We start from the raw sequence: 19,381 nt of genomic DNA on the forward strand, positions 1-19,381 counted from the left end.
AAAAAAAAAAAAACAAAAAAAAAAAAATAAAGAAAGAAAGAAAAGGGGAATTCTCATACTGGCAGGAATTGCTAACCTCTGCTAAAATGTACAGCTGAAAGCCAGGAGTTTATCAGTTCTGATTCTGCCACATGAAGAGCATTTCTGTGTGAGAAAAGTATTGATCAACTCTCTAGTGCAGTTTTTGTTTCTTAACATTTGTAAAATCTTAGGATCATTGCACAGAATAGTCTATGCATGTGTATCCTAATTGCAAGGAGGTAATATGACTACTTGATTTTTTTTTCCTTTTCTGTAAGTCTATCTCTGGTAAGACTGAGCTTGAAAAAAAGGAGATTTGGAGGTGGGGAGGATTCGAATTCTTTACCAACATGAAGCATGAGTGAGAGTGGTAACAATCTTGTCTTTGGGAGGCAGTTCTGTATTACGATTTAACTTCAGCTAGCTTTATTGCAGTTGGTTTTGTGGACACTGAAAATTTTTAGTCTCTAAGTGCAAGTTAGATGTAAACTACCAGTTTGCAGAATGCAAGTCCCTAAGGTGTATGACTTTAATGTTTCCACTGTTTTTTGTTTGTTTGTTTGTTTTTAAGTGCATAGTTCTTAGGTCGATTTAATATTCTTTGGTTCTTTTCCGCTTGAGTCTCGAGAGTTGTCTTCCCCCAAAACAAATCAATACAGTTGTTTAATGATCTTGATGTCAAATCTTTTTTTGACTTCCAGGTTGCAGCAGCCAGTGGTCACACTGTGGTGTTAGTAGACCAGACAGAAGAAATCCTTAAAAAGTCTACACAAGGAATTGAAGAAAGCTTGAGAAGAGTGACAAAGAAGAAGTTTGCAGATAAGCCTGAGGTTGACATCTTTGAGTTTATACCTTTGGGAAACTTGGGCAWTATAATTCCCATTTTGAAGTTCTGATTGCTGACAGTTGCTGCGTTATAGAGCTTGTTAATATATTAGCTTAAAAAGAAAACCTCTTCTGGTATTCTGGAAGAACGAATTTTCTTGGATTTTTTGACTCAGAGAGATTGAGAGAAAGAAGTCTTTCTTTMCCTTCTATATTTCAGCTTCAAGATAAAGATTTAAAAGAACTTGGTTATCTCTTAAGACAAATGCTAAACCTGCTGCTAAATTGTTCATCCTAACAATAATAATAGCTATCTCAATAGCAAGCTATCTTTAAGCACTTAACTGGGAACCATCCATTTTATCCTGAAATTAACYGTTACAAAAATTGTCATAATACCTAGGTAAGGATTCTTTTGTTGATTAAAAGCTTGGGCACAAAAACCAAGTACTGCAAAGGAAATGAGAGAGTGCAGGTTTAACTACCTTGAACATGAATTAGAGCTGTAAGATACTTCAGCATTTACATTAAGATTTACATACAAACCAGAGTGTAGCAATTTCTGTATTTAAATTTGTATCTTAAAGATTATTTGTTGCTCTGCCTGTTTCCCTAAATTTCTTTGGCAGCTGGGGAAGAAAGGAGGAAGGYGTAACATTGCATTTTACAGCAGATGCAACTTTTCTATATATAATGTGTACTAGTATTGATGCTTACCAGCATGAATGATGCAGCATATAAAGGAAATGCAAAAGGGCTTGTTTGCCTGAGGCAGTGCAGAAGAACAGCGGTAGTAATTCCAGTATAACTAGAGCAATGTAATTCCCCACACATAATTATGAGAATCTTTTAAAACAGAAGCAAATTGTCCACATGATGGTTATACTTTAAGTATGACATTGTGTTTTTAGTATGCAGGTATATTTTTACTTGTATTAGGTTTCTGTTTTCCCTTGTTTAAAAGCTTATCTTTTTGTTTGTTTTTTGTCTTCGCAGTCAGTGATCGGCAGCTTTGCTAGTCAGAAAATAGATTCTCCCCCCGCCCCTTCCTAGCAAAAACGTAGTAGGTGTTGTTTGTAAGCCATTTCATTTCCTGAAGTGTCCATGAACCAGCAAGTATCCATTCATAGCAGTGTGCTGTAAAACCAGATAGTTACTTCATTGAAGGAAAACAGTGCAAGGGTGTGAAACTGAGAAAGTTCATCTTTACCGAGAGCAAGTCCAGGGTCTCTCAAAGTACTGAATGACAAACCAGTTGTTTGTTCAGACTTTTGTGCTGAAGGTTGGACTACAGAATGGATTGAATAGTCTTCCTAAAGTTTCCTTGGAAAATTTTGTGCATCAGGGAAAGCATTGTGCATACTTGGAACTTTCTCACCAATCTGGAAATGTAGCAGAATGCCTTAAGTTTTGAGGGCTTAAATATACCTCAGAGGATGTATCGGGATTTTTATTTAAAAATAAATGAAATAATTTTAAATAGACATGGAACTTCTTGGAATATTTTAGGCTGGCACCGAGTTCATTGAGAAGACCTTAAAGAACCTGACAACAAGCACTGATGCAGTAGCGGTGGTCCACAGCACAGATTTGGTGATAGAAGCCATTGTGGAGAACCAGGAAGTTAAAAATGAGCTCTTCAAGAGGCTGGATAAGTTTGCTCCAGAGTGAGTATATTTTATGTTACTTTTTGAAACATACATCTTTGTATCTTCTGTTTTTTGTTAAAACATTAATTCTACGTTTTCTTAGCTTCTTTTCGAGAGTATTTTTCTCTTAGGCTAACTCCAGACTGCCATGTAATAGGGAATACTTGACGTGCAGTTCCAGACACTTTCAGATGCATTGACTAGATTTATTTTACTTGTTGTATTGCTTCATGTAGGGAGTTTCATGGTGTGTTTGAATATAAACARGTTTGTGATGGGTTCCATCTACTCRAAAGGTTCAGAGTCTCCTTTTCCAAGCCACTGTAAGTTTTGCCTTCAGTCTAGCAATAAGCTTTTCATACCAAAGAAAAGTATGACGAAGACTGAGATTTTCTGCAGTGATGGATTAACTTTCTTTTACTTAGCTTGCATAAGCCTGGCAAACTGCTAAATAGAAAATRTTTTTGTCCAGCTTATTTATGTTTTAATATTTTACATCTGTTGCACTTCCTGGAACCTTTCATGGTAATATTCTTATAGCACAGTTGAAAAGCAGCTTGAAATGAACTAGCTACTCCTTTTATGCAAGTTCAGTGTACTTTTTAAGATTCAATTCTCAGTAAGATTCAATCCTGCAGTTGATCTAGAAGTTGGTGGCATTTTTTTTCCCATATCAATTCACATGTAAGTTATTGTGATGAGCTGAATCATATTTTTCACTCCAGGAGATCCAGCAGCATTTGAGGCAGAAGTTACAGGGATAGACTTCTGAAGGAAAGAAGGAACAGTTCTTGAGCCTGGTTGTGAGCAGATTAAAAATATACTTCTGTAAACYGTCTGCATCTTAACTATGAGCTGCTCACACTAAAGAGATTTGATCTTTACTGCTGCTATAGAATGAAAATCTGAGTGATCCTTTCTAATCTGAATGATCTTCCATCTATTCTAAGATGGGGAGTCTTAATAATAACTTTGTCAAGCTCATACATAGTTCAGGAGATTGGAGGAGTAAGAATATGCTTCCAAATTTCTTTCACAATTTCTTTTTTTTTTTTTTTTTTTTTTAAACAACTGCAGAATTTCAGGTTGATTAGCAAATGTCAACGTTGTAGCTGGTAAATCTGCATTTTTTGACATGCTGAGTGGCCTGTAATATATTTAGAGTTGGTGTCAGTATCAGTTGCTCAGCTGGAGTTGTCTGSTAAGGCAACTGTAATAGAAATTATCTCTCCAAGCTCAAAACCAAATGCAAATGTAGAATAAGCTAGTCCTGATACAGATGGAGTATGACTAATGTACAGGTACACATTTAAATTGAGAATTGAGATGATGAACTATCTGTTAGTTTGCCTTAATATGAACAGGTTTAAGAAGCCTCTTAAGTCATAGCTTATTTATATAAATAATTTATAGCTTATTTGTTTAAGTTARCAAAATTTACTTTGTATTGTGAGAGTTTAGAAATGGCATATTGTCAGTTATAGTGCTCAGGTTAAAAGCATAAATCATTTCTTAGCATGTACTAACTCAGTTATTTACAGTCCTTGGAACATTCTTTGTATATTTGATAACTTTAGAAAGTTACTGTTGAATTATGTCCAAAAYAAAGATGCTGTCAAACTGAGTATGTAGTCTCAGGAGCTTGATCCTTGTAATTGATGACCTGGAATAACAAGACATTGACTGCTGACAGTTCTAACTAGTACAACTAAATCTGAAGGTATTGGCTAACAGCTATTCTGAGCTGTCTAATTTAAATAAACGAACTGAACAAGGTGCAACATGAATATAATGTCAAAGGAGAAAAAAAAATGTTCGTTAGTTGACTTCAGCCAAGGGGATTTTCTGGCTATCTGATAAAGTTAGTGACCAAATTGTCTGTAATTTCTGAAAACAATAGATGATCACGAAAGGCCTTGCATTGAACCGAGATAACTAGTCACGACTAGGTTACATTTATCATTTGAAAGCAGAYCACTGGTCACCTGAGTATGTGCATTTTCGACAGAGAAAGCTAATGWGCAAATTATAGGATATTAAATGACCGTTAAATAGAACCAGAAAGCAAGAAAGGATAGGCACAGGGACTCGCTGTCATTTAGTAGCTTGCATATTTGGAACACCTTTTTTTTCCCTAGGATTGAACTGTTTTTATTCATAGTTACYTTGAAACATGACATTTAAAACTGCAGAATGTTAGCAGGTATTGGGAGTTGTTCAGATCTGCTCCTAGATGCTGCAAAGGCATTGTTTTGCAGAGCTGGGAAAAACGACATTAGACAAGAAGCCTTCTTTTTAAAAGGAGAATTGGAAATGATGAATAAAAATAGAGATATCGAAGGCATAGGATAAAGAAAATGGAAGTAAATGGTGAAGCATTTAAGCTGTGGGGTAACAGCATAACTGAAAAAAAGAAATGCCAATAAAATTGTGGAACATAGTAGCCAACCATTTAAAATACTAGCTATGAGATACAAATGGCAATTTGTAATTATGTGAGGAATATGGGGAGTTGGAGTTCATGTGAGTAATGGGGTGAAAGCAGAAATGTCCAGTCAGTATTTTTCCATGCTTAGACTGATGTGTTGGCTTTATTCATCCCATGTGTCACCGTGATGGAATAAAAAGCAATGTGTGTCAGTGCAGTTGCCATACAGCCTTGGTAAGATTTCAACATTAAAAACTTCAGAATTATTTTTTAGACTAGTTCACTGTTGCATCAATTTGGGGGTGGTAGTCTTGAGGTTGATTGATGTCTTAAGACGAGATTTGTATAAAGATGACTTTAATTGAGTCTTGGGAGGAGTTTTGTTTCTGGGAGGCCCTGGACATTGTTTACACTTTGAACTGTATGTTATAGGCAGAGATCATGAAAGATCACCCTCCAGAGGTGTGAGGGTGTGTTTTAATTTATATCTTTGGGCTTACCAAAGAGATAGCTGATTGAAACCTATGGGCCTGTGCATTACCGTTGGTCAGATAATATGATGAATTATGCTTGTGAAATTAAGTATGTGAAACCTTGTACTTTTCTTCCTTTGTACTGTATCTTGTGTCCAGCGTGCTTCTTCAGATGCAACAGCTATGTGTTTGTCTCCTATATTTGGTTTACAGTGACCTCTGCAACAAAGATAACTCTGGGGTGCAGCATTACCCTCAGCATTACACTCCTAACATGGTAGTTGTTAATGTTGCTTCTATTAGTCTCTGGGTGGTGGGAATGCATGTCGATGTTTCTTGGTCTAGGATTTGTCTTCAGATGTGGAAACTCAGCTAGGAACTGGCTAGTATTCCTGGATTTTTTCAGTATGTTCAGAATCAGTGTGCTATAAAACTGACTATGAAGTGTCCTTCATATTCACTGTATGAAGGAGATGAACCGTAAGGGTAAGTTTTATCACATAGATATGTTTCTCTTGGGTTGGTCTCTATTTTTAGTTTCTTCCTATGACCCACTAGATGGCACCAAAACAAAACACACTGATACCTGGAAAAGCATTATTAGAGCTTTACTAATATTACTGTTTTCAAAAGCCTTCCAGCTCTGCTGTTCCTTGAAGCTTAGATTGTTTACCTAAGCCATGGAAGCATTTATCTTCCATTGTAAATTCGATTTAAATCAATCGATTGATCAGAACAGAGAGAGTAAACAAAATGCCCTTGTGTGCAGTATAAATTCAATGAAGTTTTTTTCATAAGGCATTGTGTGAGGTTACAGTATTTACCCACAAGTGCTGAAGTAAAATCATTTATTCTAAGTGTATTTTGTGAGATGTAATCTCTGCTAGGTTTAGATTTGGGCTCACTTAAGTAAAATATTTTTATGTAAATATTTTAGTTTTTTGTATGCAGTGGCAGATTTTCAGTGAAAATAAGCGCTATCATATGGGAGGTCAAAAACGTGGAATACAGAATGCTCTTTTTAGTACTCCACCTCAAAATACAGCTTGCTTTACAGTGGGGAAATAACAAAAGGGTATTTGTAAGAAGTGTAAATAGAAAGTCTTAGGATTTTTTATTACCTTCTCCTTAACAAATTCTCAAAAGCTCAGAAAGCATAAATAAAATAAATAAAAATAGATATATAAGTAAATAAATGATAAATAAATAAAAAAAATGGAAGTCAGAGCATGTTTTTTATCYCTGAATGTTTTCTTTTAATGGCCCTATGAGATGTCCCTATGACTTTCACATAACTGTGAAAGCTCTATTGTGAAGCTCAGTTATATCTTGGTAGAATGTAAATGAAATACTAATACAGATTAACATTTGACCAGTCCAGTAGGATAATCTTTTGAAAGGTAGATAGGATATAGTCCAAAATGGAAGATAGAGTTTCATGTCTAATTTAGCTTCTGGTTTGTGCGCCTTGGAGAAAATGTCACTCATGTGAGTTTTCTGTGTGATAACAATACGACTGGGCTATGGAGGCTCTGAGATATTTCTGACATAAAGCATTATGAATTGCAATTAGTAAATCTGTTATATGTCTGTGAAAAGGACTTCAAATATATATTAAAGGAAGTAGGATTTCTTTTGTGTGTGTGTGTGTGTGTGTGTGTGTGTGTGTGTGTGTATCCCTTGCAGTGTGTTACATGTAGCAGTTTTTATCCTGCTTTTTTCATCAGCTCTTTCCTTTGGTAGTAAGCTTGCTTATGAGGTCTCCCATTGGTTATTATTAAAAAGATTCTAGATATTTTTAGACTCCAAAATACATACATGAAATGTCAAAAGATTGAGTTTCCATAGATGCCTAAATGATTTAAAATAAAAAATTTCATTAAGTTTCCAGGATTTTTGAGGAGATTTTCTGGAATAGATTTGGGCTGTTAATGATGTTTTCTACTTAAAAATCCTTTTCCTTGACCTACTGAAGTATTCAACATACTTTCCATGGAGTTGGAAGCTCACGCAGCTCTTCCAATGGTTATTTTTTTCTTATTGCTGTATCTGTACGTCAGCAAAAGGACAGGTTTAATTTACAGGGATATTTCTAAGAATTCTRTGGATGGTTAGCCAATGAATGTCTATTTATGTCTAGTACACCGGTCTCCTACTGTCAGAAAGATAGTTGTCATTTATGTAATCCATATGTTTGTTTTTTCAGGCATACAATATTTGCAAGCAACACTTCATCACTGCAAATCACGCAGTTGGCTAACTCAACCACCAGGCAGGACCGATTTGGTGGTCTCCATTTCTTCAATCCTGTGCCTGTGATGAAGCTTGTAGAGGTAATTGTCTGATGATAATACAATAATAACCATACTACAGTTGCTTATCACTAAGAATTCAATTAGATGAAAGAACAGATCTTAGTTCGCAACTCTTCTGACRTGGAATAAGCTACCTCTGGGGATAAGAGGATGATGCAGTGTCTGCTGAGGGGCAGGCTGAACAGACAGAGGTGTCTTCTGTCCCAGGGCTCCAAAATTCTCCCCTGAAACTGCCAACAGAAGTGCAATTTATAATGATCATTTCAATGATGTAGGCAAGCCAATTAATAAAAACTGCTTTGTAGGATAGAAAGTGATGTACAGGTGAAATTTCACTGCATTGTGGCTTTTGAAACAGTCAGTCATGTTTGTTCAGTGTTAGATGATTTGTCTGGAARTATTGAAATTATTTGTGTTAACTTTACAATGTTTTCCAACTTTTAGAGATGTTTAAAAAGTATTTTTTTTATGTAACGCTTCRAATGTTTTTTTCTAAATATACTCTCTTCAGCTACATTATGTGATTTGTAATAATGCAACAATGTAGAACAGAACAGTTAATAATCTGGTGCAGAGTTTACCTGGGGGTCAAAAATATGGTCACGTCACAGTAAAACTGCCAAGTCTCTCTCTGCCTTTTTCCCCTTCCCTCCTTCCCACTAAATCAAGGGATTAACTTTGGATGGTTATGCAGCAGGAATGGAGAGGAGCTAGACAACAAAAGGACAATATATATGTACACATACATACATACACACACGTGGGGAGAGAGTGAACGTTACGGCTGACATTGATCAGCAAGAACTTATAAGCTCTTGAGTAAGTCTCGAAATAAACTTTACATCTTCAGTACTCTGCCTTAAATTATTTCCTGCAATTTATGCCCTTAAATGCGGCATATCTTTCTCTTTCCTGTGTCCCATAGCTGAGTAATTCTAGTATTCCCTTGATGACAAACACTTAAAATATCTCTTGCCTTCCTTTTGAACTGAGATTCGTTTTGTTACACTTTTTTTGGCTTGTTTTCCATGAAAATACATAGGCAGTTGCTTGCTCTGTGTCTTGGAATATGTGTTCTTTCSTTCTTCCCTCTCCTTCATCCTTTTTAAGCATTTGAACCTTTTAGCTGAAATGAACAAATTTGATTTAGAGTATGGTTATCTAATAAAGGTTCAGATGCTTGCAAATTTTCTCTTGCTAACTTCTGTCCCCATCTGGAWTTTTTTTAGTTTAATGTTGCATTCTGTATATTGTGACCAAGTATTCTGTGTGGAAAGGCTGTAAAGAAGAAAAGGAGGAATTTTATAGTTGTTGTCAGGGTTAACAGAAATCTTGGTGTAATTCCTTAGGCTAATATAAGCTTTATTAGTTTCTGTGCTAGGAACTACTTATTGTTAGTAATCTATTATTTTTGATTTTAATCTTATATGCCTTATAAACCTGAAACAGTTGATAGTCTTTAGAAATTAAAACTGAGCTTTTATGATATTTGAAAAATACAAAAGATATCCACCATCTTTTGTAAAAACAAAACAAAACAATCTATGTTTTTTCTTTCCATATATGACTGCTGTGGTCAGTCTTTATAATTTGTTTTTTTTTACCTGACTTGTGATTGTCCTAGCCTAAAGTCATTGCAGCTGATGAGCAGTATTTGAACAATTGTAAGATACAGAAGGTGTGTTTTTAGTTACTTGATCTTGCAAAGTGAGAATATTAATACATAAATATATAGTCTTTAAGGTTTTGCTTTTGTTTCAGTTCTACTGCTATAAATCAGGATTTGCATTGACAAGCATGATAGAGCAACATTTCCTGTAAAAAACAAATGTTTCAGTTAGAAATAATGAAAAATTTTCAAGGGAATGGCAAAACTGTAAAAGATATTGCTGCAATTGCCAGTCATCTGTCACAGARGTCATCCCTCGTAGGTCACGACTCTGCAGTGACTTTGAATCTTATCTCAGTTTTCATAGATTGTTGATCTTATGTTAGAAGATAGCTTTGAGGGCAGTTCTTTCTCTAACAATCTGGAAGGCTGGAACTAAGATTTGAAAATCCTGAAATGTATATTAGGAACTGTTGCAGTTTTATGTAAATATGACTCAGATATTTGTATGTAACTTCAAAGTAAAAACTACTATCTCTTTTCTCCTGAGAAACAATTCATCATTAGTCATCAGGATGGCTGGGAAGAGAACTTTTAAGAGACTTAAAAGTATTCCAAWGTGGAGTTCAACCATAACAGCTTACGTATAGCAGTTTGCCAGTTACTGCGTGTGGAGGTCAAGTTTCAAAACAAATATCACAACTAGTTTAGCTTCTGCAAGTCTTCCTTTTTATGCTGGGTCCCTACTAAATAACTTAATGCATCCAARCTCCAGTAAATGTTCTAGAAAAGAMTACACATGATGAAAGGAAAAGATTCAATTATGAAGAAAATCAACGTAGGAACATATTACTTGAAAGCTAACAGGCTGTTCCAAATTTGAAAAATAGATCTTAAGTTTTTTTTTAGAATTGTCTGTGCTCGTGTTTACTTTTGGCAAGTAATGTTGTGCTCTTTACATCAAGAACTGTGTTTGTAAATACAGTTYTCTAGAGTAATATCAATATTTTTCCCAAGGCAGCAGAGACTATGTAGTTTTAAAGGTGTTCTGTTATACGATAGTGTCTCAATGTGATTCTGAAAAGAAGGTCACTTTTACCATCCGTACCAGGTAGATGAAGAAGTATTTCAAACCAACATTTAATTTCAAAATATGTAAAATGCTTTTGCTCTCTTTAAAATAGCTTTCTTTGTCTGTTACATATCTATTCATTGAATTTGTTTTTTGCAACATAAATATTTTGTATATTTTTGCAATAGTGTTCTGAATTGTGGATTAATTGTTGACATACCATGAAGTGAAAGAGATTCTGCTTATAAATGTATTTCTATTCTCTCTTCTTTCCCCTGTCTAGGTCATAAAGACACCAATGACCAGCCAAAAGACTTTTGAATCACTKATGGATTTCAGCAAAGCTGTAGGAAAGAGTCCTGTCAGTTGTAAGGTGAGTACATTGTGGATCATGGGGAAGAGTGTGCCATGTTTGGAAGATCTATTCTCTTCTAAAACTATACATTTTAAGGTGATAGTTTTTAATAGATTGTAGGAGCACATCAAAAATATTCAGGCTTTTTTAGCCCGGATCGTCTTTTTTCCATTTAGAACATTTGTGGTAAATGTGGAGGCTTGCTTTATCAAAATTACTGTAAGTAGGGTGACTCTAGACATCTTGTGGGAAACAGCAAACCTCACAGACACTGGTGTTTATAGTTAATTTTTCTCAGTCCTACTGAGGCATGAACTGGAGAGCTTACGTAGCAGCTCCTCTTTAGCCATACTCAAGATAGGACTGCTAAATCTTGTGGTGTGAGGCAGCTGGATCCTCCATGGTGTATGTTCATTCCAGGCTTTTCTTACACTGCAGTGCCCAGAACCACCTTAATTTTCATTGCTTCAGAGCTTTGTTTCTTGTCTCTAGAAGAACATCCAATTTCCTAAGTATTCTTTTTCCAAATCCTTTAAGTTGTAGTCTGGGTAGCTTTATGGAAGCTATTGCTGTGTTTCAAAACCTGTGGGAGACATCTGATCGTAAAAAGAAGGCATGGTTTTCTGGTAGTTTCCAGTATTTCAGCATCTGGATGCTGAACTCATTCTAACTGTGCTGCTAAATAACTCTGCAATCTTAGATGATTTTTTTTTTTCATGTTTCTGCCTCAGTTTTCCACTGAGGAAATTGTATAAAATTACAAATGTATATATACACTCACATAAAAGTTATTGCTTATGAATTAGCTTGGATAGATGGTACTATAGAATTGTGGTCACTTTCCGTATCTGAGCCTTTACTTTTTTTATTCCTGTTTGTAGAAGGAAAATTGCTTGGAATTTTCTGGATTAAATTTTGAGGAAAAAATTGAATGAGTAATAACCATCTGGAACAGTAGTAGTATACTAAATGACACTGTATTTGCAAAGCTCTCTCTCTTTGTCTCTTCTTTATATTTTGATTACAGTTTCCATAGAAGATGTTCTGTATCAATTTGGTGTTATCTTCATCTAACAGTAAACCTTTTTTACTTTTATCTTTTCAAGGAAGCGTTAGTGTTTGCTACTGAAGCGATCCTAACTTCGAGAAGTGTGGTTTAGCAGTGAGCAGTGGGGCGGAAGTACACTGTTTAACCAACTAACTTTCTAGCAGTGAAAGCGCACAAAAAAACATTAGGGAAAAACTGCTCTTTTTGTATCCCTCGGATACAGCAGATACCGTGTCAGCAGAACATTGCTGAAGAAAAGTTACATGTCAACTGACCACACTAAATTGTTTTGAGATTAATTGAGCTGGGCTTGTGGTGGTTTTACTGCTCTCAATCGCAAATGTTTATGTACTGTTTCTTGTTTGTGAAATTTATCCTTTATTACTTAATAGTGAGCAGATAAATCAGATAAAAACTACAGCTTAGAGCATACCAAATCTTAATGATTCAAGAAATGTCTTTATGCCCTTGTTTAATTTGTCGTATTGTGTTTGAGTATGGAACTGGTGAAGAATGTTTATTTAGAACCCTTTTTTTCTTTTTGTAGGATACTCCGGGGTTTATTGTTAACCGTCTCTTGGTGCCATATATGCTTGAAGCTGTTCGACTTTTTGAGAGAGGTACTTGTAGGCATATTTATTTCAGGGGAGGCTAACATATTACTCTGCTAAATACTAAATCCCTTCAGAAAAGTGTTGGGATTTCTTCATAACTTTCATACCTTAGAGGATGTAACTGAGAATTAGTGTACTTTAAATATCAGCCAGTGTGTGTAGTTGGAAGGACCTTGTCTTCATTTTGAAATGCCAGTGTATGCAGAGTCAGAAGTCACTAATTACTTGTGTAGGAAACTTCTGATAGTGGAAAATGTTTCTGTTCTGGAGATGGGGAGGCGAGTGTAATGCTATTGTAAAAATATCTTCAGTCAACTGATCAGGAAATCCCTTCTCCCTCCACCAAGAAGCCATATGAAAGTACCTGGAAATTCTATCAAGCAACCATTAGGAAAGTTCTCCCAAGGTCACTTATATAAGGGTTGTTAGTGAAAACACCAATTCGCACACAATTTTCGGGTAAGTGGTATAATATTCTCTATCACCATGTAGAAGTGTTGGAATACAAGTGAATTGGGGTCAGTCCTGTTGCCCTTAAAACCTCTTGTTCCTCTTCTAAAWTTTTTAGGCCTGTATTCTTTAGGAAGTTCCATTTAAGTGCTGGTTTCTTTCACATTAATATTGAGGGTAGGTAGAAATAATCACAAATCTCCAAACTACTTACTTTACAAAGCATAAATAATTGTTTTGTAAGGAAAACAAGCTTATAATGTGAATGAATAGAGAGAAAATTACGGAGTGTAACTGCTCTTATTTCAAGTGTTCTGTTCATGGCTGCGTGCTACTAAGAATGTTACTTGAAACGTTTTGTTTTTGAAAGCACCACTTTCTTGCAGATGAAAGCACTTCATTATCCGAATTCCACCAAATATGCTTTAAATATTAAAAATATCTTATATAGCACATGGGAGGGGTGTTTTGATCTCTAGGAAAAAATATAAACCCAACACTACTTGTTTATCCATCAACAGATGTACCTAATTATATCTTAAAGGGAGAAAAGTGCAGATTTCAGTGACTTGAAAGGCCAAGGCATAGATGTGAGGGGGCATTACTCTTTCATAAAAAAAATCACAATTTTGAATAGGATGTGAGGGTTTCTTACTGTATGTAAAAGAGTTGCCGTTGTTAAATAGCACGTATCATTACGTATACTCTAGGAAACAAAAGAACTTTTAGTTAAATGTAGACGAAAACAGTTACTGAATTTATGTATAAAAACTGACTGTTATCTGTCCAGGCAAATCAGTATTCTGATTTCATCTTTATTCCATTGGTATTTTGTTCAACAGAGGGATATTTCCAAACTTGTTAAAATGCATTTATGAATTCTTAACTCTTAAGAAAGCAATCTTAAAAGCTGATTAATGTTTTGAAAAGCCTGATAGCTATCTTATGGTTCATATTTTCTGTTGAATCAGGTTAAATTTTTATCACCTCCTTTGCATTAATTCTTAGACTAGGCACTTGAGCCAGATTGTCGTCTACATTAATAAGAAATTTAGGTCTCTTTCCTGACAATACTGAGCATTGAAATACCATTATATTGGGTCAGTCCTGGAGTCCTTATTTTTGCAAAATCTGCATGGTTTAAATGGTTAAAGATGAACTTGCTTTTGCATAGGCAAAATACATGTAGTGGATTAACAGAGATTTAAACGGGGCATGTTATAAATATTAATGTGTAATGGTCTCTTTTCACTCTTTAATGAAAAGACAAAAAAGCAAAGTCAGCCAGATTTCTGAGTCTGCTATATGCTAGTAGATCTAAGCATGAGCTAGGGTACAGTTCTTGTTTGCCACTTTACCCTTTTTAGTTGTATTGTAATGCTACTAATTTCCTGCAGATGATTAATAATTGTGAATTACCGTTAGCTGTAAGATGGCAAAGTGCCAATTCTAACAAACAGTGTGTGCCAAATCCATTGATAGGAGAAGTAAATACAACTCCATTAACCTCAAATGAGTTGTGTGTTTACATGTATTTGACTTTGGGGAACTTAAATTACATTGGAAGTAAGTGAAACTTAAAGGCTAAGTTTTCCCAGTTTTTCAGAAATGAAATGATTAAAAAAAAAAAAACAATAGTAAAGAGTAAAGGGAGGTGCATTAAAACTGTTATTTAACACAAGGTTATCAGTGATGTTTTTCTACTTACAGGAGATTTTGAAAATTTATTTCTAAGGTTCTCTGATTTAGGTGTATACATTGTACAGGCTTTGTCTGCTAAGCTTCTAGACACCTTGAATGCCTGTATTCATGAAGAGTGAAGAGTACTTGCACTTAACAGGTATCTCTGGGGTTTGTGTAGCTTGATCCTCTCCCTGTAGGATCTGCACCRAAATGCATTGCTTTTATCAAAAATATGTAGTAGAAATAAGCAGTAGACGTGCATCTGCTTCCACTGCAGTATAAAACATATTTTCAGCAAAAGAAAAAATTTACTGTGACAAATGCAGTGCAGGATTTATATACTGCATAGACACTGACTGAAGTAGAAGGTGTCGGTTTTCTGCCTCTATTAAAAACCATTGATTCTTTATAGCGATGGATGTTTCCTCTGGTCTTTCTGATAGATTGAGTCTGATATATTGAAATGCAAGAGGAAGCTAGGAAAGTGGGAAGCAGGCTTCCAGTTTTGTGGGAGAGAATCAGCTTTGTACTCCAGCACATATTTTATTGTGTATGCTTACTCCATTTTTTCTGGTTCTGAAACGTGCAGAGATTTCTGTGAAGAGCTGCACCAGCATGAAATAGCACCCTGTTAATTATTTATAAGTGGTGGCAAATAAATGCAGAATCCTCTCTGTTCATCAAACTGTCAATCTTTTCTCTAGGAGATGCATCAAAGGAAGATATTGATGTTGCTATGAAGCTTGGGGCTGGCTATCCCATGGGTCCATTTGAACTGCTGGACTATGTTGGATTGGATACCAGTAAATACATTATAGATGGTACTGCTTGCTTATTTTCTTTTATGTTTACTTTTTTTTAGCTAAATTGTAGGTGAATGTTGTAATCTGACTCCTAACTAGTTTAAATCAAATGTTTATGGCACAGCCTTTTAACTGTTGAGGAGAAAGGAGTAAGAATCCAATCACAATGAGTAGTTGGCCTCAGTTGTGGTGCACTTCATGGCTTTCAATAGTGTGCGTATGGAAGACCTTGAGGATAAATTTATCAAGTAGCTGTTGCTCCAAGGGTCTTCTCACTGCACAGTGGCATACCTAAAAGACAGTACCGATGAGGCAGCGTAGGCATTGAACTGCTTATGTAGATAAGGCCAGGGCACTGAGCAATTTTTTTTTCAACAGACAAGACCTATTTTTTATGCTGATTCTTGCCATGGCTACTGCTGCAGCAACTGCAAAATCGCAAACTGTTGCTGAAATACAGATCCCTCTTAAGTGGAAACTGGACTAGAGAGAGTCTTAAAATGAAAAAAGCTTGAAATGAGGCAGCCCAGCTGGCCTGTTCTTCCCCTTCTCCCTTTTGCACACCCATGAAGGTACATGAGGGAAAAATAGAGTGCCCTTCCTGTCATTTTTAGCTTTAATTTCTATACCACCTTAAATTTCTTTGGAGAGCAGTGTATATGCACGTGAAGTGAAGAAAGAAACTCTTCACTCGAGCAGTTTTCTGGGTTTTTTTTGGAGGTGCTTTGCTGAATTATTTACATATCTTTTTGGAAAATCTACCTTAAAATTAATATAGTTACTCTAGTTCATATCAGCCATGAATTAGAAGTATGGTTTGCATACTATRTGAAAAGCAAGTTGGCCACATTTAATGACAGGATGGTCACAAGTGTTCATGGAGCAGCATAAAAGTGTATGTCTAAGATAGCATTGCCTTTGAGGTATTTGACAAACATGGCAGCAGTGTGTGCATATTTTGAAGGCAGACATATGTTAACCAGAGACAGTTAAACAATGTGTAATTGTGCCCATTTGGAGAACTGGGAGGAAAATGGTAGAAGAGATTTTACAGAAAATATGACATGGGAAGCCTAGAGAAAAAACGGAAAGAGATAGAGGCTGGATTTATTTTTTTAAGATTCTGTTACTGATACTTGTGAAGGGGAATTGAAGGTGACTAGTAAGATTTGTTCCAAGTAGATTCTGAATGATCTCACCAAGGAAGCTGGAAAATTGTCAGTCTTTTCTGTCTTTAGTGGTAGGAGCTTATAGAAGGAGCATGGTAGATGTGTGATAAAGTGTTCTCTTTTTTGATTGTACTGTAGATGTTGTATGTTCATCCTTATGTAACAAATATACAGAACAGGTTCCAGCTAATTATTCATCATTTCATATTACAGCTCTTATGCTATCTCCACAGTTACTATTTATTATTGCATGCTGTATTTAAGTGTTAGACACAACACTTAAATATTGCTGTCCATCTTCAAAGTCCGGTACAAACATAGGRTGAAATTCTTAGAACATTCTTTGAAAACAGCATTTGTACTTCATGCTTTTCCCGCTTATTGATTGGGACATAGCAATAACTGTTTTGCCCCCTTCAGCAACCTGCAGCAGAAAATACTAATAATGTCAGTGGAACCTTACATAATGAAAAAAAAAAAGAGACATGGAAAGAGAGATATGTACTGGAATTTAAAAAATTATGATGAAAAGCTGCAAATGTTGAGACCTTTTTTTTTTTTTTTTTTTTTAAGCTCTATTTTCATTCTGGATTTCTAAGAAACCCAATTAAAAGATACTTCAAAAGTATACCATCGTCCTTTCACTTCAGTTGGTACTTGAATGAATGCCTGTGTGAGAACTGTTCTGCCTACCTGGTCAGAATTAGGAAACTTGTGTTAAAGGAAAAAGATACAATTGGTGGCAGCTTGTTGATGATTATTGCATTATTTTGATAATGAATGGCTTAAGCATTCCCTAGGCCACATGTCACTTATGAAACTACATCTTCAATTAGATGACTTTGCTTTCAGCCAGTACTGTGGAGCAAGGTTATGTTCTCTAACTGACTCATAGCCAGAACTCCAACGCACTGCCAGAAATTCAAATTGAAGTTCCTTTCACTTGAATTTCTTGTTAGCTGAACCTTTCTTTTATTTCTTTTTATTTAGCATTTAGCTTTCTTCTATTTTAAACACTCTACTTTTTAAAGTATTAAAAATCCCCAGTTATATAGAGATTATGCGTCTTCTGAGTAGACTGTGTGTAGCAACTAATTGCTAGATTTGCTTATGGTTATGAATACTGATCTGTGCTTTATGAAACCATGTTGAAGGGTCTGGGAGTCTAGAATAAGTTTCAAACTTCCTTCAGTTTGCTAAACTCCTAAGATTTTTCCAAGGAGATGCAGATCTCTATCTTTGCATATCAGCGGGCTGTTACTAATTCATCCACTTCTTTTCTTCCACCAGGATGGCATTCATTAGAGCCCAACAATCCTCTTTTTGCTCCCAGCCCACTCCTGAATAAACTGGTAGAAGAGAAGAAGTTTGGTAAGAAGACTGGAGAAGGATTTTACAAATACAAATGAACTCCAAACCTTGGGAGCTGTTAAACTATCTGTGTATGCTATTCAGCATTCCCATACTACAGGTGAATTCTGTTTGAGCCCTCCCAAGGATGGCACAAATTGCATTTAGAGCATAACCCACTTCTGAACTGAATGGTTGCACTAGTTAACAATTTCTGTGCTGAAAGCTTGATTTGGTAGATTAATTTTTCTTGTAATTCTGAAAAGCTTTACATGTACAGTGCCTTCATGCAAATGTTGATTTTTATCAGGTGCAGGACAGAATGGCAAGTGGATTTATGTATTTGAACACACTGTTGTATTAAAAAGGGAGAAATTCAAACAACAACTACACTTTCACGAAAATAAAATTTTAAACAATTCTATACTGAATGCTATGACTTCAGTTGATATACTTGGTTGTAGTCCACTGGGTGGCAATCTTTTTGCACACTGGCAGATGTAGAGGTGGAAAGGCAGTATGTTGTTTTGTTAGGATTTTTCTTAAACACAGTGCTAATCTGTAGGTATAAATTACAATGCCTTGAACAAGTTTATGTTTTTGAGTGTCATACTGAAAATATATATCCACTCTGCAATGGCAGGCTGTCACCTGCACAGAAGGGTTCCAATACTACATTTAAAGGAAAACTCATAATTTCTGTTGGGATTTCCTGGCATTTTCAATTGCAGGTCAAGGGCCACCTTTAGATAGTTGCTGTAGAAACATGATGAATTTAGTACATGGATTTGTTTTTAATAACTAGACTAGGAAGCTTATGAAAGTTTCCATATGCTTTTTAGAGTCCTATAAATTGCCTTTAATTAGTGGCACTTCATTTTAAGTGTCATTTTTCACTACAGCACTACTCTACTATTGTAGTCAAGTACTTCCGGGGATTGAAACTGGAGTCTGTGCTGTGTAAACAAATAGGTGTGGCTGACTGTGTGAGGCACCTTCTGTTTGGCAATTCGATTTCCTTGGGGCTTAGCAGAGTCTGGATTTGTTCTTGATGGCAGTACTGCAAGGCCTGCCTTTTCTCCAGCTATTATAGAGCAGATGGGTGTGAGGTTTGGAGCTCCAGTTTATTTGAGTAGTAACTTTCTTCTATTTTATGTACTTTGGATCTGTAAACTGAGTGCTTATATATATTTTTTAATTAAAGAAATTATGAATAAATATTTAACTCTCATATGCCTTTTCCTCCCTCTTCCGACACTCGATACAGATTACCTGTATGGAAACTGAGATTGACATGCTAATTTTGTTGCACATGATCACACAAGAAGTCTCTGAGAGGGGAATAAATATCGTTGTTTTATTGGATCCAGGATCCTCATTCCAGATTTTCTACTTTTCAGTTGCTTGCCTTGAAAGAGAATCGAAGGGAAGAAATCATACTGTAGACAGTCTTTCCTTTTCTAATGTATTGTTAAATTGAATTGGTTTTCCTAAAACAAAGTCCACTTCTTGCACCT

The 19,381-nt window shown here is 35.6% G+C and overlaps 1 protein-coding gene across 1 annotated transcript; it reads left to right on the plus strand.

Moving 5' to 3' along the window:
* Positions 1–378: 378 nt before the first annotated feature.
* On the plus strand, positions 379–19,095 carry HADH (hydroxyacyl-CoA dehydrogenase). The gene is made up of 8 exons (XM_085325657.1): positions 379–391; positions 643–851; positions 2,356–2,513; positions 7,603–7,729; positions 10,676–10,765; positions 12,343–12,415; positions 15,247–15,363; positions 17,805–19,095. Exons 1-8 carry the CDS (start codon positions 379–381, stop codon positions 17,921–17,923), a joined length of 906 nt encoding a protein of 301 aa, XP_085181783.1. The 3' UTR covers positions 17,924–19,095.
* The last annotated feature ends 286 nt before the right edge of the window (positions 19,096–19,381 follow it).

Source organism: Rhea americana, unplaced genomic scaffold (genome assembly GCF_003343005.1).
Source record: "Rhea americana isolate MKP2758 unplaced genomic scaffold, rheAme1 scaffold_99, whole genome shotgun sequence".
NCBI classification, from domain to species: Eukaryota; Metazoa; Chordata; class Aves; order Rheiformes; family Rheidae; genus Rhea; species Rhea americana.